Source organism: Sorex araneus, chromosome 3 (genome assembly GCF_027595985.1).
Source record: "Sorex araneus isolate mSorAra2 chromosome 3, mSorAra2.pri, whole genome shotgun sequence".
Taxonomy (NCBI): domain Eukaryota; kingdom Metazoa; phylum Chordata; class Mammalia; order Eulipotyphla; family Soricidae; genus Sorex; species Sorex araneus.
Window position 1 is genome coordinate 214,679,174 of NC_073304.1, and position 24,128 is coordinate 214,703,301.

The following is a 24,128-nucleotide window of genomic DNA, read 5'->3' on the forward strand; positions in this document are numbered from 1 at the left end:
AAGGGGACCAGCAGTAGATAGGTTGTCTCAAATTCCCCAACAGCTTCCTCTGATCACCTATATGCCTGGTTTGTCATCTCACTCATTCATTCAGATCCACATCACGTTAGGATCCCTTCACTTGGCAGGGGAGAGAGCATCTAATTCACCAGAGCCACAGGCTTTAAGGAGAACAAAGCGCGTAGGTCCACTAGAGCCAGGGCTCAGTGTTTATGCACCACAACTTTGCACAACACGGGCCTGTTGGATATTGCATCACTTTTTCCTACAGAGTCAGCCACGAGGAAAACCTCTGCCCCAGAAAACAAGCTTTCACTCTGAAGTAGGGAAAGCTGCAATGAGCTAGAAGGCTAGTACTATCCCCAGAAGCCTCATGGAGACTCAGCAGTTGGCTTAGCCACATTGCAACTGCCTTCCCTCAGCAGGGAGGGCCACTGCAAGCTGGACTACCCAGCCTGTGCTTGAAGGACATGCCGTGGAAGCAGCTGAGAATGGCGGTATTCCTCCTCGAAGGCAAGAACATCTGCTTTAAAAGTGATCCTTCTGTTCTGACTGGTAGAATACACGTCTTGGTAATTTCACTGCCCTCTATACCGTGTAACAGTGCTACTCACTGAGCACTTTCTCCCTGACTTTCAGACTGAGATGAGATGGTTCAGTTGTTGAGGTGACCCCATCCTTAAACCCTCCCAACACCCACAGGCGTTCCCTCCTTCTGCTAAAACAAACTTTATTGCACCAAAAGAAAAAAAAAACTTCATTTATGTACAGTCAGATATAAAGACATCTTTTTGACTCCTGTGCATATATTTCCTCAACTCAAGATTAGGGCTTAAAAGTCAGGCCAGAATGCCAGACATGTTCTGCCCATGGCGGGGCCCAGGAGAGGATTGTCACTTGAAAGTGGGAACACTTAAATGGATGACAGACAACACTGGACCCACAGACCCAGGGCATTTGTCCAAGCCTTGTCCAAACTGGGGAGAGGGAAACTGGAAACGGTCTCAGTCTGCATGTGAAGTGACCCAACCTTCAGGTTCCATTCCCCACTTCTGTCCAGTTTCTTCACTTCCTGCCCTCCCAAGTAAAATATTCTCCTCTGCACCCAACCCCTTCTTCACAATTCCTTCTCTGAATGTCCCCTGATCCACAAGGCAGAGGCCTCCATAGCAGCCGACAGGGCAGGCGCATGTCCTCCCCTCCCTTTCCACGTGGCTGGATACTGACTGAGGCCCCATGTCCTGTGGACCACCATCTCCCACCAGGAGACAGAACAATAGCAAACAGGAAAGTTTGGGAGAGCACATCAATAAGAGGAAGGATGGATTTCCTTGGTGCACGGTATCACAGGGCACCTAACGCACATTTTCTGAGCCAACCAGCTAAAGGATCACTGCAGCTAAATAGAAGCAACAGAGCCAGGCAAACACCCATCAGAGCCAGTGACAACGAGCAGCTGGGAGGGGGAGGGGGATGGGGGAAGGGTCGCTGAGTCCCAGCCCCGATCCCTTCTGCCATTGGCTACCCTTGCTCCTCACCAGTCCCAGCACTTGGTGGGGCAGGCAGATGGTGGGAGGGGAGAAAATACACAAGCACAGCCAAACAAAACACAGAGGACAAGCATCAGTCTCCCCAATGCACCCCGCCCTGGGAGAAAGATCCTCATTGTGACCAGTACTTATGAAAATCCGTAAGAGACTATTCTATGTAGTGGCTCCAACCCCAGACACTCAGCAGCGGCTGGTGCTAGGAACTTTTTCAGATCAGTGATTGCGGGAATAAACAGCATTTTCAGCTTCTTCGGGTACCTGTGCAGGCTTTACCAAAACCTTGGTTCAGTCCCAGCCACATTTACCTTCTGTCTTAACTCTCGAATTGGGTGAGGAAATGGGGAGGTGCGCAGAGGAGAAAGGTGCTCAGGTGCTAGGTAAAGCTCACTTATCAGCAGCCTAGACTCCACCACTGTTCCATCTCTTTGGTCTGTCTAGAACAGTGACTATAAATTAGGAGAAAAAAAAAAAATCCTGCTGGCCTGTGGGAAAGAACCTGGGAAGAGAGGAAGGGAGGAAAAGGGTATTGGGAAGCTCCGCTTCAAGACTGAAGACAGACAGACAGACAACTACCCAGACTGCTTAAGTGTCACAGACAGCCCCCCACCCCAAGCTCCCTTCCAGACAAGCCCCCTAAACTGGGCATACTCCCTTTCAGAACGGCAATCTGTCTCCCATCTATCCCTAAGGAGCTGGCCTGGTGGAGGTGCGTTGGTTGTTTTGTTTTCGCCAGAGGCCACTGCCCAAGATGCTCCGGCACAGGGGAGCTCGGCCCCTGTGGTGGGATGAACATGGCCCCAGACACCTGAGAGCCCAGGCAGTCAGACCAGGACCCGCCTCCCCACTCCCCCACCCCGGGATCCAAGCTTGCTTGGTTCTTGCCATCTTGCAGGATGACGTCACGTCTGGAGGGAGATACACAGTGCCTCTCCGTTCCTGGGGTGGGGGAAAGGGACTCTGCTGGGACTCTCGAGAGGGGGCAAGGGAGAGGGGAGCAGGGTCTAAACCCTCAGACTCCCGTGCAGGTCTGTCTCTGTCCCAGACGAGCTGCTGTCAGAGTCCATTTCGGCATTCTCATTATGAAGCCTCTCCAGCACTTTCTGACGAATCAGTCCCAGGCGCATCAAGAGGGACTGGTAGTCAAAGTGGCCTCGCTTCTCTCCAAAAGGGTCCTGTGGGGGAAAGGAGACATGTGGGACGGCAGTCAGGCCCGACGGCTCACCCTGGAGGGAGCAACTTTGGACCCGTGGGAGTAGACGCTCAACTTCTAAGACGTGGGATCTGAGAACAGTCAGCCAGTTTCAGAGACACAGGGCATCACTGTTTAGGAAAGTCAAGGCACTTACTACCCCGGAGAGGTCTGGTGTAGGCTGACCTTGGTTGGGGTGGGGCCCCCAAATAAAGTACGGTTGCTCTCCTTCACAAAGTGACAGTGAGACAGATGAGAAAAAGAAATTCAAGCCCAGAATACCCATCTTTAAGTCTGCTTCAAAACCCACAGGGGAGCCAGAGCAATAGCACAGTGGGTGAGGTGCTCGCCTTGCAAGCCGCCAACCTGGGTTCGATTCCCAGAAATCCATATTGTCCCCCAAGCCCTGCCAGGAGTGATCTCTGAGCACAGCTCAGTGTGGCCCCCAAACCAACAAATATATGTTACCCACAAAGGACGATCTGCTTTTCTAAGGTCCCAGCCAGTCTAGCGTCTAGCAGCTTCTCCAGGCTGCTACCCCCACGATCCTTGGTAGATTCCTGAGCCATCCCTTTAAGTCTCTTAGCTTTACATGGTCCCCATCATTCCAGAGCAAAACTCTCCCAACATTATGTAGATATGGATTGCCACTGTCACTGTCATCCCATTGCTCATCGATTTGCTCGAGCGGGCACCAGTAACGTCTCCATGGTAAGACTTGCTTGTTACTGTTTTTGGCATATTGAATACGCCACGGGAAGGTTGTCAGGCTCTGCCGTGCAGGCGAGATACTCTCAGTAGCTTGCCAGGCTCTCCGAGAGGGGCAGAGGAATCAAACCCAGGTTGGCCGCATGCAAGGCGAACGCCCTACCGCTGTGCTATCGCTCCAGCCCAGAAAAGGATTAAGTGTCCATAAAGTCTCAAAAATACTATGGCTGGGATAGAGGATCATCATCATCATCATCATCATCATCATCATCATCATCATCATCATCATGTCATCCTGTTGCTCATCGATTTGTTCGAGCGGGCACCAGTAACGTCTCTCATTGAGAGACTTATTGTTACTGTTTTTGGCATATCCAATATCCAATACGCACGGGTAGCTTGCCAGGCTCTGCCGTGTGGGCTCCATACTCTCAGTAGCTTGCCGGGCTCTCCGAGAGGGGTGAAGGAATCGAACTCGGGTCGGCCGCGTGAAAGGCGAAAGCCCAACCACTGTGCTATCGCTCCAGCCCAAAAAAGGATTAAGTGTCCATAAAGTCTCAAAAATACTATGGCTGGGATAGAGGATACATATATAAAAGAAGGGAATTTAAAATGAATATGGCAGGGCCATAGAGATAGTACAGTGGAAATGGGACTTGCATGCAGCAAACCCAGGTTTAATCTTCAGCATGGTCCTCTGAACACTGTCAGGAGTGATCCCTGAGCACAAGCAGATATGGCCCTAAAACAAAAGAACTTGGCAGCAATGAAGTAATGGCCAGAGTTCAATCCAAGCAGGCACCGGGGGCTAGAGAAAAACTATAGTGGGAAAGGGTGCTTGCCTTGCATGTGGCTGACCCGAATTCAATTCTTGGCACCCCATATGGTCCCGAGCCTGCCAGAAATCCCTGACTGCAGAGCCAGAAATAACCTCTGAGCATTGTTGGGTGTGCCTGCCCCACCAAAAGAAAAAAAAACCCAAAAACAACAACAAATTAAGATGGCACCTCTTTGACAGTCAAAAAATATAAATGACTTTCCTTCTTGGAGTGTTCCCACCTACATACCTGCTGTGTTTTTGCTGATACATGACCCTCATAACCAGGATAAGTCAGTCACTGTGTGACACAGGTTCAGCTCCACACCTAGAAACTTCCCTTCTTTCATCCTTGGCTCCAGTGCCATCTGGCCCCTTCTCCCCAGATGCTGTTATTCCCTCCAGTCTCTTTCCTTCATATTCTACATCAGAAAGGCTGTTGGATACTAATAATAAGAATTTTCTTGTTTTTGTTTTAAGGCTATACCTAGTGATGCTTAGCGGTTACTCCTGGCTCTGCACTCAGGAATTACTCCTAGTGACGTTCAGGGGACCACAAGGAGTGCCAGGGATCGAACCCGGCTCATGCAAAGCACGCGCCCTAGGCACTGTATTATCACTCTGGCCCTATTTATAATATGGTTTAACAAGGACCTCTTTTTCTCCTTTTCTCCTCTACGGACAATGCTTTGTTTTATGTTTGAGTCACACTCAGCTGTACTCAGGAATCACTCCTGGCAGGGCTCTGTAACCATATGGAATGCTGGGTATGGAACCCAGATCCGCAGCCTTCAAGCACCCTATTTACTGTATTGTCCAGCATGACAATGCTTAAGTTTTGTTTTTTTTTGCTTTTGGGTCACACCTGGCGATGCACAGGGGTTACTCCTGGCTCATGCACACAGAATTACACCTGGCAATGCTCGGGAGACCACATGGGATGCTGGGAATCAAATCCGGGTCCGCTGCGTGCAAGACAAATGCCCTACCTACCCACTGTGGTATCGCTCCAGCCCCCAATGCTGAGCTTTTAAGAAAATAAAGTATTGGCTAATGTGAAACTCTAAAACACTAATACCACACAGCAAAGAAAACCCCAGGTTTCCCTAAATCCTCTTTCTCTTTAGAGTGCCAAAGACAGAATTCTAGTGGATGACTTGTAACCATCTCTGAGATTCTAAGAGGGCTGATGTTCTTGACTTGAAGACTGCTGATCACTCCAGGTAGGACTAATTCCACTGGTACTCCCGAGCACCTAAATCATGGTAGGAAGTACTATTCCTCCATATGCGACATAAGTCTGCTCACCAAATTTTCAGGGAAAGAGGCAGGAGGTTCAGGAGTTGAGGTGAAGCACTCACTCAGTAGGAAACCTGAGTCCTGAAGGGATGACATGACTGCACAGTGTGGCTCCTAGTAACAGGGAACATCCCTTGAAGTCATGCCAGGAATTTACAACCAACTCCACAGGACGACAGGAAAATCAGTTGCTTCTTAAGGCCTCAGACACTCAAACGCCACACAGCCCTTCCTACGGACACTGAACACTGTGAGGGATGTGGCTATCAACCCCATGGAGTGGCAGGATTTACAGGGCCAGCTACCAGAACTCCAGAGCTGGCAGTAGAGCCTGTATTACCTGCATAGTCTGGCCTTGAAGATGGAGGCGATCTTTACAAGCCACCTCATAAAAGTCATAATACTCCAGGAAGGACTTCTCCATCACCCCTCTAGAAAACAACAGAGAAGCAAAGATTAGGAACACAGGGAGACAGGGTCTCCCCTTCACCAGCTACCCTTAACCTTTTTTTTTTTTTTTTGGCTTTTTTGGTTCCCATCCGGTGATGCTCAGGAATCACTCCTGGCTCTGCACTCAGGAATCACTCCTGGTGGTGCTCGGGGGACCATATGGAATGCTGGGAATGGAACCCGGGTTGGCTGCGTGCAAGGCAAACGCCCTACCCACTGTGCTATCACTCTAGCCCCCCTTAACTTCTTAATGCCAAATTAAATGTTTTGCGTTTTGGGTCACACCCGGTGATGCACAGGGGTTACTCCTGGCTCCTGCACTAAGGAATTACTTCTGGGATGTTTGGGAGACCATATGGGATGCTGGGAATTGAACCCAGGTCAGCCACATGCAAGGTAAACACCCTACCCACTGTGCTATCGTTCCAGCCCCCCAATTAGTTCCCAAACTCTTATTTTATTCTCTAGAGAGACCATTCAATGCAACACAGAGCCACTGTGTGCCATACTCAGGGTCTGGTCAATGGAAGACTATTATGGATCCTTAGGATCTCAACTTTGACTAATGATTTGCCCATCTCTTATCCCAAACCTCACTCAAAATTCAAAGTTTTATTTCAAAACTCTAGGGTTTATTTCATTAACTCTAACTTTGTTCATCTACTCTTAACACTCAGAAATAGAGCTGAACACTAAGAAGTATGAACGATTAAGTGTCCTTCCCTCACTCATTCTCTTCTCTGTTGCAATAAGTGGGGGATGTGCAAATGGACAAATGGGTGGATGATCAGGTTCACACATGTAATCTGCTAAAATGCTAATCAGGAGTGGCACACATTGGTCATTAATACTTGCTGGCAATTAAATAGCATTCAGGAGTGCAGGGCCTTATCAAACTTGGTCTCTATAGCCTTCCCACCAGCAGGCATGTCACTCCCCAAGAATGGAGAACTTCTGTGAACTTCCTCTTGGGTAATTCTCAGATCCCAGCTCTTTAAATATTCATTTGTTGCAGTGCTGGGGATTGAACTCAGGGCATCACACAAACAAGGCAAGAACTCTGCTGTCGCACCACACCCCAGTCTTTACCTGCGTTTTGTAACAGTATAACTAGGGACCATAAAATAAAGTCAGGAACTAAAACCTTCTTTTTGGGGATCCGGAGAGACACTACAGCGGGTAGGGTGTTTGCCTTGCACAAGCTCAAACCTAGGTTCAATTCCTGGCACTCCACGTAGTTCCCTGAGCATGGCCAGGAGTGATTCTGGGGCACAGAGTCAAGAGTAAGGCCTGAGCACAACTGAGTGTGATCCAAAAAACAACAAAAAGATTGTTGGTTTTTTCATATAGAGAGAAGAACTTTCCATTTTTTTATTCCCCTGTAATACCCAATATGGGACTCTGCCCCAAAGGTTCTCAAAGCTCAGTCTCCAAAGGGAACACCAAGTACCAATAGAAGATTCTTGACACATACCGTAGAGGCTCAGGGCAGGGACACTTTCCTTCCATCATGTCACAGACTGCCACTCTGATGGTCTCATGTCGAATACATTCATTGTAATTTTTGCTATCTCCTGGATGTCTCTCCTATAATGTGATAAGACATCAGAATATCCAAGTGTAAATTTTAGGCAAAAAGTAGAAGATATTAAGGATTAGTATGAAGTATGTGACTCAAGCAATGAGCTAAGAAGATACCTTTTCCATTCCATGGTAAAGATCCACAAAGAGCAACTAAGTCCTTATGTTTGAGACCATTCACCACCTTCCCATACACTTCGATATCTCCTCTGCTCCAGATCATGGCACTGATAAGCAGAAAACTAGATCCATGAAACTTTGCTAAGCCTGAAATGAAATGCTCTTAAGGAAATAACCAAATATAATATTGATGGAAGCACAGGTGCTGGGGATGTGATTTAGTGGTAAAGCTCATGTTTCCTAGGTAAAAGAACTAGGGTTTGATTCCCCAATTCCCCCCTCACCTCCTTAAAAAAAGAATGCAGGGAAAACGGGTATATATGACATTAAATATCTTGGTCTAGAAAACCATAGGCACCAGGATACAGCATGAGTAACTCTTCACATGTCTGCGGGGTTCTAGAATCACCAAATCAACTATTAGAAATTTAACAAGAAGGATAACTGGGGAAAAAAGTACCCTCTAATTTTGGTCTAGAAAACTACTCTGAATCATAGTGTGGGCGGGGAATTTAGAAAGGACTTTAAGTCTCCTAGCCTTTAACAAATTCCCCACTGGCTCGTCAATGCTCCTTCCTCTAACCAATTCAATTAGAGTGTTGGTTTCTGATACAAATATTTGATGAGGGCTGAGGATGTTGTTCAGAAGGAATGTGTAGCATGTGTGACAAATTAAGTTCATCCCTAACTCTCCAAAATAGTTTTGTTTGGGGGTCATGCCTGGTTATAATCAGGGCTTACTCCTGGTTTTGTGCTAAGGGATCACTCATGGTGGGCTCAGGGGACCATATAAGGTGCTAGGGGTTAAATTCAGGGTAGCTGTATTCAAGGAAATCACCTTACCCACTGTACTCTCAGGCCCAAAAACAAATTTTTCTTTTTTTTTTTTGCTTGTTGGGTCACACCTGGCGATGCACAGGCGTTACTCCTGGCTCTGCACTCAGGAATTACCCTAGTGGTGCTCAGGGGACCATATGGGATGCTGGGAATCGAACTAGGGTTGGCCGAATGTAAGGCAAACACCCTACCCGCTGTGCTATAGCTCCAGCCCCGAAAACAAACAATTTTAATAAACAAGAAAATGGTAACTATCTCTAGCCTGCTGCAATGATTCCTGAACTATACTATAGTAAAATCACAGTGGTACTGCGGGATATTGGTTCATTTTGTTTTAGCGTTTGGGTTACACCCAGTAATGCTTAGGACTTACTCCTGGATCTGTGTTCACTCCTTGTGGGCTTAGGGAAACCACATGGGGTGCCAGGGATAGAACCCAGGTCAGTCAAGGCACGTGCCTACCTGCTGTATTACTCTTCTGGCCCTGGGATATTGTTTTCTTAAAAAGACCACACGGGGGGCTGGAGTGATAGCACAGCGGGTAGGGCATTTGCCTTGCATGCGGCCAACCCGGGTTCGATTCCCAGCATCCCATATGGTCCCCTGAGCATCGCCAGGAGAAATTCCTGAATGCAGAGCCAGGAATAACCTCTGTGCATTGCCGGGTATGACCCAAAAAGCAATAGATAAAAAAATAAATAAATAAAACATACCACCAGTGTAGTGAGAAAAAAAAAAAAGACCACACGGGGGCTGGAGAGACTGCACAGCGGGTAGGGTGTTTGCCTTGCACTCGGTCGACCCGGATTCGATTCCCAGCATCCCATATGGTCACCCAAGCACCGCCAGGAGTGATTCCTGAGAGCATGAGCCAGGAGTAACCCTGTGCATCGCTGGGTGTGACACCAAAAAAAAAAAAAAAAAAGGGGGGGCTGGAGTGATAGCATAGCGGGTAGGGCGTTTGCCTCGCACGCGGCCGACCCGGGTTCGATTCCCAGCATCCTATATGGTCCCCTGAGCACCGCCAGGAGTAATTCCTGAGTACAGAGTCAGGAGTGACCCCTGTGCATCGCCAGGTGTGACCCCAAAAAAAAAAAAAAGACCACAACTAGTGCTTAGAGGCCCACCAGAGCTATACCCAATAGTGCTAATGGAGGGGAATGCAGTGCCAGGGACCAAACTCAGGGCCTCAAACACGCTAAATACTTTTTACTACTTGAACTATCTCCCTAGATCTCTATGAGTATTTTGTTCAATTTTTCTTCTACCCTCCCTGTGATAGTTTAAATGTCTGAGGAAATTATTCTGTCAAATGCCAAGTGAACACTAGTTTCAAACAACTGAGTTTTTTTTGGCCATACCTGGCGGTGCCTGGGATTACTCCCAGCTTGGTGTTTGGGCGTTGATCTCAGCGAACTGCTGGGAAGGGGATCATTGCTGCCGGGTAACTGAACCTGGGCCTCCTGCAGGCAAGGCATGAACACTAGTCCTCTGAGGTAGCTCTCTAGCCCTAGATAGATCAGTTTAAATATTACACTGCACCATTCTCCTCCTACATTTAAAATTTTTATTTTTGAGGACTGGGGGACATTGTTCAGTAGCAGAAGACATGCATAGCATGTGTAAGGATCTGAGTTCATCCTAGCACTCCAATGATGAAGACATTTGTCTTGTTTTGGCTGCATACCTGGCTGTGCTCAGGACTTACTTCTCGCAGGCTTGGAAGACCACCTGGAAGCCAGTAGGCTGTATAAAAGAACCCTCTGTACTGTCTCCCTGGCTCTAGCACCATTTCTTTTTTGATGACATTCTTATCTTTATGAAACTGTATTTTTCAGCCACTGTACTTTGATGAACAGCAAAACAGCACGTTAAATAGTAAGGAACAGAAATAAGGGAACAGAGTAGGGTGCTTGCCTTGCACACAGCTGACCCTGGTTTGAAATTGCACATGTTTCTAAACACCACGAGGAGTGATCCCTGAGTACAGAGCTGGGATTAAGTCCCGAGTACCAACAAGTGGCCCCAAAATAAAAATCAAGGGCTGGAGCGATAGCACAGTGGGTAGGGTGTTTGCCTTTCATGCGGCCGACCTGGATTCGATTCCCAGCATCCCATATTGTCCCCGAGCACTGCCAAGAGTAATTCCTGAGTGCATGAGCCAGGAGTAACCCCTGTGCATCGCCAGGTGTGATCCAAAAAGCAAAAAATAAATAAAATAAAAATCAAGTCATTTACAGGGCTGCTTGAGCACTGCTCAAGAAGAAGCCTCCAGGCCATCACAAAAAATTTCTGTGGAGCCGGAGAGATAGTTAGTCCAGTGGGGAGGGCATTTGCCTCACACGTAGCCAACCCAGGTTCGATCCGGGCATCCCATATGGTCCCCCAAGCACCACCAGGAGTAGAGCAGAGCCAGAAGTAACCCTTGAGCATCGCCGGGTATGACCCAAAAAGCGAATAAATAAATAAAAACAAATAAATTTCTGATTCCTAGGTTTTTTTTCTTTTTGGGTCACACCTGGCGATGCACAGGCGTTACTCCTGGCTCATGCACTCAGGAATCACTCCTGGCGGTGCTGGGGAGACCATATGGGATGCTGGGGATCAAACCCAGGTCGGCCGCATGCAAGGCAAATGTCCTACCTGCTGTGCTATTGCTCCGGCTCCTTGATTCCTAGGTTTTATAAATAGTGGTGCCAAGGGCTGGAGTGATAGTATAGTGAGTAAGGTGTTGCTTTAGACATGGCTCACTGAGGTTTGATTCCTGACAGTGCGCATGGGTCCTGAGCCCCACTGGAAGTGACCGACCCCTGAGCACAAAGCCAGTAGTAAGCTCTGAGCATCACCAGTTGTGACCCCCAAAACCAACAACAACAACAAATGTCCATGTCTAACACAAAGTGTACCCCTGGAAAATACATTTCTCTCTGCTCTGCTTTCTCTTCAGTCATCTGCACCATCACACTCTGGTATTAGCCTTTTAGTGCTATAGGCAGCAGTCCCATCTAGTATCAGAAGAATGTCTGGCTTGGCAGCAGTCACAACTAGGAAGTCAGGGCTGGAGCAATAGTACAACAGGTAGAATGTTTGCCTTGGACATGGCCAATGCAGATTCTATCCCAGGTATCCCATACCGTCCTCCAAACCTGTCAAAAGTGAGTGAGCGCAGAGCCAGGAAAAACATCGAGAACCTTTAATGTGGCCCCCAAACCAAACCAAACCAAAACAAAAAACTAAAAAAATCCTTCAGGAAGGCACTGGAGAAAGGTGGCACACACAAGAATGCACTGGCTCTAACAGCCCTTACCTAGCAGGCTCAGAATTCATTTCCAAATGCTAATGATACAAGTCAAATGGAAATAATTTGACAAGTCAGTTAACAGCATTGTTATGTTTTTTCTTAAAAAAAAAAAAAAAATCGGGGCTGGAGCAATAGCACAGTGGGTATAGCGTTTGCCTTGCACGTGGCCGACCCAGGTTCGATTCCCAGCATCCCATATGGTCCACTGAGCACCGCCGGGAGTAATTCCTGAGTGTAAAGCCAGGTGTAACCCCTGTGCATCGCCAGGTGTGACCCAAAAAGCAAAATAATAATAATAATAATAAATAAATAAATTTTAAAAAAAAATCTTGGGGCTGGAGAGATATCCCAACAGATAAAAAGCAAAACAGGTAAGGGGTTTGCCTTGCATGTGGTTAAGCAGGTTTAATCCCTGATGCTGCATATGGACCTGCATGACCCAAGAATAATTCTTGAATTCTGAGCCAGAAGTAAGCCCTGAGTACCATCAAATGTGTTGCACAAACAAAACACAATAAAACACACAAAAACAAACAAAGCGTCTTTGACAACAACAACGAAAAACCATCTTTGGTTGGGGAGATGGCTCAAAGGACTAGAGTGTACGCACTGCTTGAGAGTCCTCGGTTTGATCCTTGCCACTGCAGAGCACCGCCAGGTATGCCCTCCTAATCCTTTTACCAAGGATCAAACTCAGGTCTCAGGTATGCAAGGCATAACCTTTATTTTTGGACCACAACCCCAGCCCCCTAAAATAACTCTTAAGAACTTATAAGACAAGACAGATGGAAAAGGCAAATAACAGACTGTTAAGCTTATCTCTTAAAATCCCATTTTCTGGAACCAGAGAGACAGTACAGTGGGTGGGACTTTTGCCTTGCCCATAGTCAACCCAGGGTCAAGCCTACCCAGGTTCAATCCCCAGCACCACATATGGACCCCTGAGTATGCCAGGTGTGATCCCTGAACAGAGCCAGGAGTAAACCCTGAGAACTGTCAGGAGTGGCCCCCAAACAAAACAATAACAAAACCAAAACTATCTTCCACACCCCAAAGCTGGTTCCCTGTGGCTTACCTGCTCAAATCCAGGCTCATTGTGATACGGATTCTCAGTCATCAGGGACTGGATGGAGATGAGCACAGAAGAGATGCTCTGGGCTGGGCTCCAGGCAGGGCCAGTCCATGTACTGCAAAACACATCAAAGGGGAGAGAGGTGGGTGAGGTCGAGAGATGGGAAAGGAAGTCACAGAGAGAGCAGTGCACTAGAACCCTTGGGTCTGGCTGCCCCATCACAGGTGACTCAACATTTCTCTTTCACTATTAGTAATCTGGAATTTTCCAGCCTCTGTCTCACCCTCATTCATCAGAAAATCAGCTAACTGCCTAGCCTTCTTATCTATTATCTAGTAGACAAAAAAAAAAAAAAAAAGGAAGAAGAAGAAAAAGACAAAGATAGAGCAATCAACATCACTTTGAAGGGATTTTCTTCAAACAGAAATCTGAGAAGGTTCTAAGAACAAAAAATGTAAAAAACTAGGCCAAAAACAGCTCCAAAGGTAAGGTAAAAGTTAATCTGTGTGGCCCTCAAGGAGTGTGCTTATTCACTCAGAGGTGGCGATGGAATCAGGGAGGTGAGAGAAGTTGAGCACAGTGGGGGTAAAGGCCATCTGGTTAGAGGCTATGGGTGGGGTTGATGATCAGGTGATATTCTGTATCACCCTGAAGAGTGTCAAATTCTTTGAAGACTAATGTACTCCATTCAAAGTATAGGAAAAGAGCAAGTGATACTTCTAGACTGAAAGATCTGGAAATAAACATTCTGAATAAGAGAAACATCAAAACTAATAGTCTTCTCATAAATCTGATTAAGTACTGGGGAAATGGAGACAGCCTGGACATTAAAAGGTGAAGGGCTGGAACAATAGTACTGTGGGTAGAGTGCTTATCTTGCATGTAGCCAAGCTGGGCTTGATCTCTGACCTCTATATTGTCCCCTGAGCACAGATCCAGGAGTAAGCTATAAGCACCACCAGGTGTGGCAGAAAAAAATTTAAAAAGTAAAATACAACAATTGATTCTACCTCAATTAAAGGAAGAAATGGCACTGAACTGGAAACTGAATACAACCTGAGCTGGGATGGCTACTTTTAGTGACATGGCCACTTGCTTCTGCTGGATTGGGGAAAGCTCAAATAAGTGATGCATAATGGCAACTTTATCAGCATTTGCTGTGGCTGTCTCTCTACTTACTCTCTGCTTTGCTATGTCAGTAATTCTAGACCTTGCACTTTTTTGGTGGGGGTGCAGAGGTGGGGAGCACCTGGCTGTACTCAGGGCTTACTCTTGGTGGGATGGGGGACAACAGGAGATGCTGGGCACAGAACCTGGATCAGTCGTGTGCAAGACAAGCACCCTACCGGCAGTACTATCTCTCTGGTCTCCTAGACCTTGCACTTTTCTTAGTTTTGGGTCATAACCAGGAATGCTCAGGATTCACTTGGGCTCTGTGCTCAGGGATTACCCCTGGTGGGGATCAGGAGGCCATATGGCTGTACTCAGGGCTTACTCTTGGTGGGATGGGGAACAATATGGGATGCTGGGTATAGAAACTGGATCAGTCACGTGCAAGACAAGCACCCTACCTGCTGTATTACTGCTCTAGCCCCAACCTTGCACTTTTAAGGTTTTTTAAGATTTCACGTTTTTAAGGGTTCCAGTCAACACAGAAAACTTTCTCAGCAAGCCAATGCAGTATTTATTCCCTAGGTAGGGAGGGAAGAAACGAGGTTGACAAAGCCAATGTAGTCAACCAAGAACACTGGGACTTTTCTATCTGATTCTTCTCAATTTTCAATTTCTGGAGCTTCTCCTTTTCAGCCAATACAGTTCTCCTTTACCCCACAATCTTACTTCCCAAACTTCTACTATGAGCTGATGTTTGCTCAAAATAGGTTTATTTTTATATTGGTGTTAGAGGAGAACCTAAGAGAGTCCTTTCATGAACAAGTTTCATACAGGAACAATTACATTCTTACCACTGTAGGCTACATATTATCCTACCAGCACAAACCATTATATATGCTAATGAGAGGAAAGACTTCTTTAAGAATCACGTCTTCAAAGGAATTCCTCACTTACACACAATCACAACATACTCCTAGATGAAAACTAAAAATCCCTAAGCCTTGAGTTTGTTTCATCTGCCTTTATCCCACCCCTCCCCCAACCTACAAAAGTTGCAGGCCAGGCAAAAGTAAAACAGTATCACCACGTAGGCAACTTTCTCAACCTCAACCTGCACTTTACTGTCTTAGCAAAATTAAGACTACATACACTCTAAAGATCAATCCAAATTATGACAAGAGATATATGATTCTGAAATTTTAATCCCCAAGGAGATAACTACATGAAACCAAAAATCTCTAGCACCCAAACAAAATGTACCTGATTCTTGAGTATTTTATTTCTTATGTGATTTCCAATATCAGCCATTTTTCATTCAGTTGTTCTAATATCATAATTATCACCATCACCACCACTCCAAAACACTCTTTGAGCCTCAGAAATAAGACACCCCAAATCTTAAATGGCAAAGATCTACAGCCTTTCTCAATCTACGTGGGAAAGAATCAAGCTTGATGCTCTAATGAAGTGGTTCTCAAGCAGGCAACAGACATTTTAGACACTTAAAAAGTGGATGGGATAGTCGGGCGGATACCGAAACACAAACACGACACGATGGGTGGATCCCCATCTCTCCTTGGTTTCTGATACAGCAAGTGTAGGGTGGGGTCCCTGAAACCCCTGTTGCTCAGAGAGAACCACTTCATTAAGGCATTCATCATGCACAATGAATTAACATCTCTCTTTAGAATATGAGTTGTGTACCACTAGAGTGGAGAACTGAGGAAATTAATTGTCACTCCAATCTTCTGTATTCTGTAGGTCAGATGAGAAATCCTGGTTGACAAAGGATGGCCTAGTGCAATTATTTGCTAATAACCAATTTGGCCACTTAGAAGTCTCCTCTTACCCTAGAATACTCAAGCAGACTTTCCCATTGCGGTAGAAGTTGGGGTTAAACCTCACTGTGTTATTGCCCGTTGTCATCAGTTTGACCCGAGGTGGGTGGATGGGATAGTCGGGCGGACACCGAAACACGAACAGGAAGAAACCCCCTTCATAAGGAGTGTCAAATGGGCCTGTGATCAATGCATGAATCTGCAAAATAAAACCCCATCTCAAAATTGTGAGGTGATGTCCCATTCCCAACCCCTCCTGGTTTCTATTTGCTACCCACACCAGAAGCAAAACCTTCACCTGGTAAACCATCATCCATATCCTCACCATGCAGAATGGAACAGCCTGTACTCACTCATACTAGTATGTGCAGAATCTTAGGGAATCCCGTTACAGTGGAGTGGCATCTTACTCAAGTTACACTCTAAAGAGCCCAAAGTGAAGACTGGATCTAGTCAATACCTTGAATATTCCATAAAACTCACAAAAAGCATGTTTTTTGCTTGACTTTCCTTTATCAGGATTAGATGTACCAAATTAGTAGAAAAGGTAATATGTAAAACATTATCCTAGCACATTTAAGTAAGCAGTACTTTACAGAGTACATATGCTTGAATTTGCTTAGCTTAGACTGCTTACGATGCAACTCCACCCTCCATGTGGCATGAAGGGAAGGTTAGATGAATGCAAAGAGGAAAAGGATTTCAGGCCACAACATCAGTGCCAATCACAGTGCAGAGCTGGGGGTTGTGACGGAGCCCTAGGGGATCTGTTTCCTCTGCAGAGGATCAAACCTACTGTGGAGGGTTTGTGGAGTGGCTCAGGAAGCATCCAGCTGTGTCAAAGATATCAAGAAAAATGGGATAAACTCAGGGGCCACTCAAAGCCATTAGATGGACCCCACAGAACTTTACCCCACACTGCAGATTGATAACAACAACAAAAATTTCAGCAGTGGCAAATGTAACAGAAAACTAAGTTCTCTTCTTCTAGTCATATTACTACACAAAATCTCCCTTTCTGAAGGGAAAGGATAGGCTTATTATATTGTACAAAAGCTCCTAGGCACTTAGGTTTGCTCAGAATTTGAAAAGGAAGAGGACAAAGAACTTGCAATCTAATGCAAGTCACTCTAGTCCCTTCCTTGCCCTGGTGACACCTGGGATCATCTTTTAGCTCTCAGTCACTTGGAATAGCAAGCTCAATGGAATCAATATGACATCAACTCTGGGGTCCCAGGGACTAGTATAGTAACACTGGTACTTGAATGAGAATATGATGTCACAAGAAAAAAAAATTCCAATCATCTAAGGAAAAAAAAAATCAGTAATTTAACAGTAAAATGTATTTGAATAAAGTAGTATTAACAACATAAAATCTGATTCTTTACTGGAAGAGACTTGAACCTGAATTTTCACTTAAACAACAGATACAGGAAACCTGATTTCTTCCCAACATTAGTCTAAGAGTGCATTTTCTTCTGAGGGCAGAGCACTTTATAGAAGCCGAAGTATAGTTATCTATGCCAAGGACTCAGGCATTACATACTAAACTTTCTATGTGAACAGATGATAGAAATGGTCTTTGGGGTGAAAGGGATATTCAAAAGCAACCAGTAACAACAGTAGTCTAACCAAGTCTTTAACTCCAAACACTGTTCACCCAAGCTTGTCCCCATCCTCCTCTGCATCTGATTTACAGCAGCGTACTTAAAGGTGTGGAGGGACGGGAAAGGATTGGACAGACAATGGATAAGATGACCACATAATTTATCATCCAAACTAGAGCACTTTTGAGAATGAGAGTGCTCTATAAAGAGTTGAACTGGACAACAGGAATAAACTGCTATTTTCCAAACCAATCAAGACTACTGGCAAATATCCTAATAAACAAACACCTGTTCAAGGCTCTGCTCCACTTCCCTATGCCACTTTGGGCAAGTCACTTACTCTCCTGGAATCTTGGTTTCTTTAACTATGTAAGAGATGAAAGTTGAAAAAAATCTCCTTTAGGCTCTTCAAAAAAAAAAAAAACCAAACTGGGGGGACGTGGAAAGGTTGGGGCCACGCCCAACAATGCTCAGGGGTTACTCCTAGCTCTGCACTCAGGAATCACTCCTGGTAGTACTGGAGGACCCTATGGGATGCTGGGGATTGAACCCAGATTAGCTGCATGCAAGGCAAGCACCCTATACTGTTATTATCTCTCCACCCCAGGCTCTTTCAATTTTAAGGGGCCAATTTCCCAATAAACCCCGACTCCCACCAAGTTACATACCTTAGTCATGTCAACAGTATCAGGAACAACGAACATTCCCGGAGGAGGCTCCTTATATATGGACATGATATCCCTGTTAACACCAAGAGGAGGTAGGGAAGGGAGTGAGGGAGAGGAGAAAAAAAGGGTATCCCTTGAGCAGGGCAGCTGTTACCACCTCAATGAGACCAGGGCTTGAGAAAGTCGTGCTTGGTACCACTAATGTTTATACTGTCTCAAAGGCTGAGAAATCTCAGCTGAGTACTTGTCAGGCAAGCAGAGAGCAAATTGTTATCAAAGGGTCATTGTTTCCTCAGGGGGAGGGCGGGAAGCTGGAGGGGGGGGAATCAGAGATCCCAATTTGCATCAGATGTCACTTTGTAAAGGTAACATCCCATTTCCTCTCACAGGGCAATTCATTCATTTCCCACCTCTGAGACATGCAGGTACTATGGATAAATGCCTAATAAAGACGTTTTAGTAACTGTGAAGGCAAAAATCAACTCCACTAAAAATCAGTTCCATAAGCCACACAGAGGGGGCCATTGTTGCCAAAGGGATTAGAGGAAGCAAGTGAGCTACAACGGTCTTCCTGCCCAGGAGACGTTCTCAGGGCAACATTCTTCAGGTGGGAAAGGGAATTTTCACCCCCCCAAATGCTGAGAATGTCACACATCTGGGAGATGATATGCAGCGACTTCCTTCTCACATTCGAGAATCAGTCTAAACCTGGACATTCGAGGCAGGGACATGTTTAGGGGCTGGCCAGAGTATGTAGGTCAGAAGAAGTGCCAGAGCAAAGCACTGGAACTCAAAGGTGTGTCTGGACTGGAAGAGTGAGCCACCCTAGAGCAGAAGGAGAGGAGAGTGGAGTTTCTTTTTTTGGCTTTTTGGGTCACACCCGAGCGCGTTACTCCTGGCCCTGCACTCAGGAATTACTCCTGGCGGCGCTCGGGGGACCATATGGGATGCTGGAGATGGAACCTAGATCGGCTGCGTGCAAGGCAAAAGCCCTCTCCGCTGTACCATCACCTGGCCCGAGTGTAATTTCCTAACTTCAAGATGGCAATGCTGGCAGCTGGAGTCCGGTGTCAGGCACTGGCCAGGTCCTTTTTAAAGTCAGAGTGGGTTCATTTTTATAACAACCTTGAAAGGTGGGCAGGTAGACATGGAAAGGGATCTGAATAATCTAGCTGAGGAGGGCAATGAAGAGACCGGAAGAGGAAGTGTGTGGTCGGTAGGAAGCAGGTTTCAGGGTTAACAGCAGCCAAAGTAGTAGCACCCTCTTCCCATGTGATACGCACTGTCCTAAACATTTTTTGGGGGAAAAAAAAAAAAGTCTCTACTGAAAGATAAGATCTGAAATCATTCACCCAAGAAATAAGCACAGAAAGGACTTGGGGCCTTTGTTCCTATATTTGAAGTGTCTCTATTGGTTTCAAGAAAGTAAAACAGACTGTCCCAGAGGGGGTGAAACAAAAGCAAAGTACGTCTTGAGTGGGAGAAGACCCACAGCAAGAACGAGGGGAGCAATCGGGGTACCTATAACAGGTGGCGGAGTGGACAGCTCGCAGGAGTGGGGTGGGGGGAAACAGGAGGAGGGGTTTCTGGAAAAGTGGCTCAAGGGACGGTTTCAGGTGGGTGCAGGCGGCGAGCAAGACTTGTGTGCTTGGGGGGGGTGGGGGGCGGGCGGCGATTGTGCGGTGCGTCCAGGAGTCGGGAGAGGAGAGAGAAGACAGAGGCCGCGCTCGGCGGGGTGGCGGCAGGGCAGGGCGAGTTCGTGCGTTCCAAACGGGACTCCGAGGGGCGGCGGGCGGGGTGGGGGTGGGGGTGGGGGGCGGAGGGCCGATGGGTGGGGCGTCGGGGCAGCCCGGTCGGGTGGGGAAGCCCGGGAGAGGGGCGGCGCGGAGGGCGGGAGCCGGTGCTGCTGCAGCGCCCAAGAGTCGGGTTTCTGGCGGCGAGCCTCGGGCTCTCGGGGGGCTGCCGAGGGGCGGGGTCGCAGCCGGGCACGCGAGGAGGGGTCCTGGGCGGGGGGGGGGGGGACGGGGCGGGGGGAGGCGAGAGGAGCCGGCCCCAGGACGCGGCCGTGGAAGGCGGGGCGCCGCGCGGGGGGGCGCAGGGAGCGGTGTGTCGGGGAGGTGGGGGCGCCGCGGGGAAGGTCGCGCCCCGCCGTGGAGCCCCGGGCTGAGGGAGGAAAGACCCCGGCTCACCGCTTGATCCTGAGGAGACACTGCGGCGCGGTCCGCTCGCCGTCCCAGTCGGAGCTGAGTGTGGGGTCCCAGTGGCTCAGCAGAGCGGCGCCGTGAGCAGCGGCGGAGGGCGGGAGCCCGGGCAGCGGGGCCAGGCCGCTCCCCGGCCCCCCGGCCCCGCCCGCGGCCGCCGCCGCCGCCCACACATCCGGCAGGAAAGGCGGCCCGAAGCCGCCGCCGCCGCCGCCGCTCACACCAACAACGCCGGCGACCCCGCTCGCCCCGGGGCCCGCCGCCCCGGCGCCCGCGGTCGCCGTCGCCGCCTCTTCTGTCGGACTCTCCGCCATAGCTGCTTCGCTTCCGGGACTGCTCGGCAGCACGTCCGCCGACCAGAGCGGCCGCTGCGCCCTCCCGCTCCCGCACCACCGAGAGCCGGGCCAGAGTGTCCCCTCCCTCCGCTTGCACAGCCTGGGCGGCGCTGGCTCCACCCACCCCCGCCCCGACCAGCGAGAGGCGCCCTGCAAGAGCGTCCACCCTCGGTCCTCCAGGGCGGGAGGGCGGCGGGGGAGGAACCCGCCGGCTGGCCGAGGTTCTGGGTCTGCATTGGGCCCGCGCGTGGCTGGGGGAGGTTCTGAGGACACCTAGGTGCGGTTGAGGACACGGTTCCATGGAATCTTTCTTTTCAAGTGTTGAGAGGGGAGGACGATACGCCTGTTTAAGGAGAGCGACCCCGAGATGTGCGCGTGGGTCGGGATCAGGGACCCTCGCTTTCTTCTAGGCACGTTGGGTCGATGAGTCTGAGCCCAGGGCTGAGATTTCGCTTTTCTCCTTGCTGCCCGCCGACGTTGCCGTTGGCCGGTGCTTGCAACAAGGAGCGAGGAAGGAAAGAATCAGAACCCGCGAGTGATAAACCACCTCGTTTTAGAGTTTATTCAGAGAGCTTGAAGGGTCTGCTAAATGCCAGGCATGGTTGCTAGGTGTTGCCATGGGGATAGTGAAACAAGCTTGAAAAAGGGCAGAAAACCAGGCCTCCCGACTCCACGCTCAGACTTTTTTTTTTTTTTCTTCCATGAGACTTTAAATATACCGGAATCAAAAGGCTGAATTTTAAATCTTAGGAAGATTTCTCAGGACTGCTGAGATAGGGAAGGTGTCAAATACTGTGCACTAAGAAACACAGAAGGCTTCTTTTAAAAATATGATTTCAGGGTCTGGGAAGAATAGTACAGCAGGTAGTGCGCTTGCCTTGCACGTCACTGACCCGGTCCAATCTGCAGCATCCCCTATGCTCCTCTGAACACCTTCAGGAGTAATTTCTGGGTACAGAGCCAAGAGTTATCCCTGAGCATCTCTGATCTCTGGGTGTGGCCCAAATAAATAAAAATATGACACCCAAGCCGAAGAGATTGTACAAGTGATAAAGTGCTTGATTTTCTTTTCTTTTTGGGTCACACCCAGCAATGCACATGGGGTTACTCCTGGCTCATGCAGTCAGGAATTACTCCTGGTGGTGCTTGGGGGATTGTTTGGGATGCTGGGAATTGAACCTGGGTCAGGTCAGCAGTGTGCAAGGCAAACGCCCTACCTGCTGTGCTATAGCTCCAGCCCCCCCCCTTTTTTTCTTTTTAAATTGAATCACTGTAAGATACAGTTACAAAGCTTTCATGACTGGGTTTCAGTCATACTGTGATCGAACAAGGTGCTTGCTTTATACATATACACCCCAAACCTGGGTTCCATCCCGACACCACATGGTCTCCTGAGCACTGCCAGGAGGGATCCCTGAGCATAACTGGTGTGGTTTCTTCCCCACCCCCAAACCCCCAAATAAAAGGGAAAAAGAAAAGAAAAATAACAGTTCCTTTTCTTTTCTCCCTAGGAAGAATAGAAACAAGCAGGAAGTTTTTTTTTTTTTCTTTTTGGGTCACACCCAGCGATGCACAGGGGTTACTCCTGGCTCTGCACTCAGGAATTACTCCTGGCAGTGCTCAGGGGACCATATGGGATGCTGGGAATCAAACCTTGGTCGGCCGAGTGCAAGGCAAACACACAGAAAGAGAATTCTGGGACCACAGCAATATAATACAATGGGTAGGGTGTTTGCCTTCCCACCCAGCTGCCAGGGGTTCAATCCCCAGCATCCCATATGGACCCCCGAGCACTGCCAGGAGTGATTCCCGACTGCAGAGCTGGGAGCAACCCCTGAGCATTGCTGAGTGTGGTCCCTGCCTCCCCAAAACAACGAAGTTAGAGAATTCTTCAGTGAGTTCCCTCCTTATTGGGGAAGGATGAGGTTGATGGGGGGGAGGGGAGCGGGGGCGACCACTGATCTTTATTGCAAGGTTCTTTAGCCGAGGGCCAGTAAAGAGAAACCAGTTACCTTATAGCCAGAGGAAAGTTCAAGTATTTTATCTGAGCAGTATGTAGCCAGCCTCTGAGCCTTTTTCCTCATATATCTAGAGTGGTTTTTTGTCTTTTTTTTTTGTTTGTTTTTTGGGTCACACCCGGCAATGCACAGGGGTCATTCCTGGCTCATGCACTCAGGAATTACCCCTGGCGGTGCTCAGGGGACCATATGGGATGCGGAAATTCAAACCCGGGTCGGCCGCGTGCAAGGCAAACGCCCTCCCCGCTGTGCTATCGCTCCAGCCCCTATCTGGAGTGTTAATTCTCCTTTTCTGAAGTTTTGACATTTCTAGAAGTATTTTGTAAGGTTGCAAATAATTGGCACCTCACTTGTCCACTACCAGTGTCTTGGCTCACATTTTCTCTACTTGGAATGGTTTCCCCCTTTTGCTGAGGAAGTCCCAACTACTAAACCACTAGCTCCACTCCTCACAAGATTATTGGTAAAATAATGGTAATTTACTAAGAAGATGTAATGTGATAATGAATGTGCACCGTGTCTGACCGGAGTAAATGTTCAATAATTATTAACTCTTAGTCTTACTCATCTTCAAATAACTAGCTGGAATAGAACTTTCACTGCCAAGCCTTAATACCTCCGGGCGTATTATTATTATTAATTACTCATTCTTAATTACTCCATTCTCTGGTCCTCATGGCTGACTTTTCATACCCTTATTATATAGCACACACTGCCTTTTACTCGAGCGGTGCGGTTACTCATCTTTCTGACTACAGGCTCTGGCCTTCTTGAGGGCAGGAACATGGGGCCCTCGAGCTTCTGTGTCTCAGACTTGGCTGGGGAAAAGGTGGACACCATAGAGGTGACTTGCTAGCTAGCTACAATCCCCCTGGCTGTGGACCTCCCGAGTTTCCTCTCCTCCTCCTCAGATACCCTTCTCTCTTTCTCAAAGGACTGAGCAGTGCTTCCACAAAGAAGTAGTACACAGAAGTTAAGGCCAGAAGTGTTGCAGGGAACGACAGCACCAACGCACCGCCTCCTCTGGAAGTTCCCCGGAACTGCTCAGCTTGGGAAGAGGAAGGCCCAGGGGAGGGGTGCACCTGTAGAAGTGGGCAACCCGCAGGCCAGCAACTTCTAGGGCCACACTTGGCTGCTTCTTACTAGCAGCTGGACCACAGCGTCCTCTCTGGAACCACTCCCATGTCCTCTGGGGATGGCTGCCACAGCCCGCAGCAGACTTCCTGGAGCTCCCCAGCACTGAACCTTGAGTGCCACCAAGTTTGGTAGCACCGGGCTCAAGGAAATTAGGTACTTGCCCTCATGCAAGGACAGACGGCAGCAAGTGTGTCCTGAGTTTGGGTTGCTGCTATGCCTTAACCCTCTCTAAGTAGGTGGAAGATCCTTCTTGCCTTCCACAAAGTCCTGAGGCCCATAGTTCTCTG

The 24,128-nt window shown here is 48.2% G+C and overlaps 1 protein-coding gene across 1 annotated transcript; it reads right to left on the minus strand.

Moving 5' to 3' along the window:
• Positions 1 to 744: 744 nt before the first annotated feature.
• On the minus strand, positions 745 to 20,765 carry UBE2Z (ubiquitin conjugating enzyme E2 Z). The gene is made up of 7 exons (XM_055130108.1): positions 20,340 to 20,765; positions 18,151 to 18,223; positions 15,887 to 16,074; positions 12,928 to 13,039; positions 7,488 to 7,600; positions 5,904 to 5,994; positions 745 to 2,722 (listed from the first exon to the last, which is right to left on the minus strand). The coding sequence occupies exons 1-7, from the start codon at positions 20,663 to 20,665 to the stop codon at positions 2,552 to 2,554; spliced, it is 1,074 nt and encodes a 357-aa protein (XP_054986083.1). The 5' UTR covers positions 20,666 to 20,765; the 3' UTR covers positions 745 to 2,551.
• Positions 20,766 to 24,128: the final 3,363 nt, after the last annotated feature.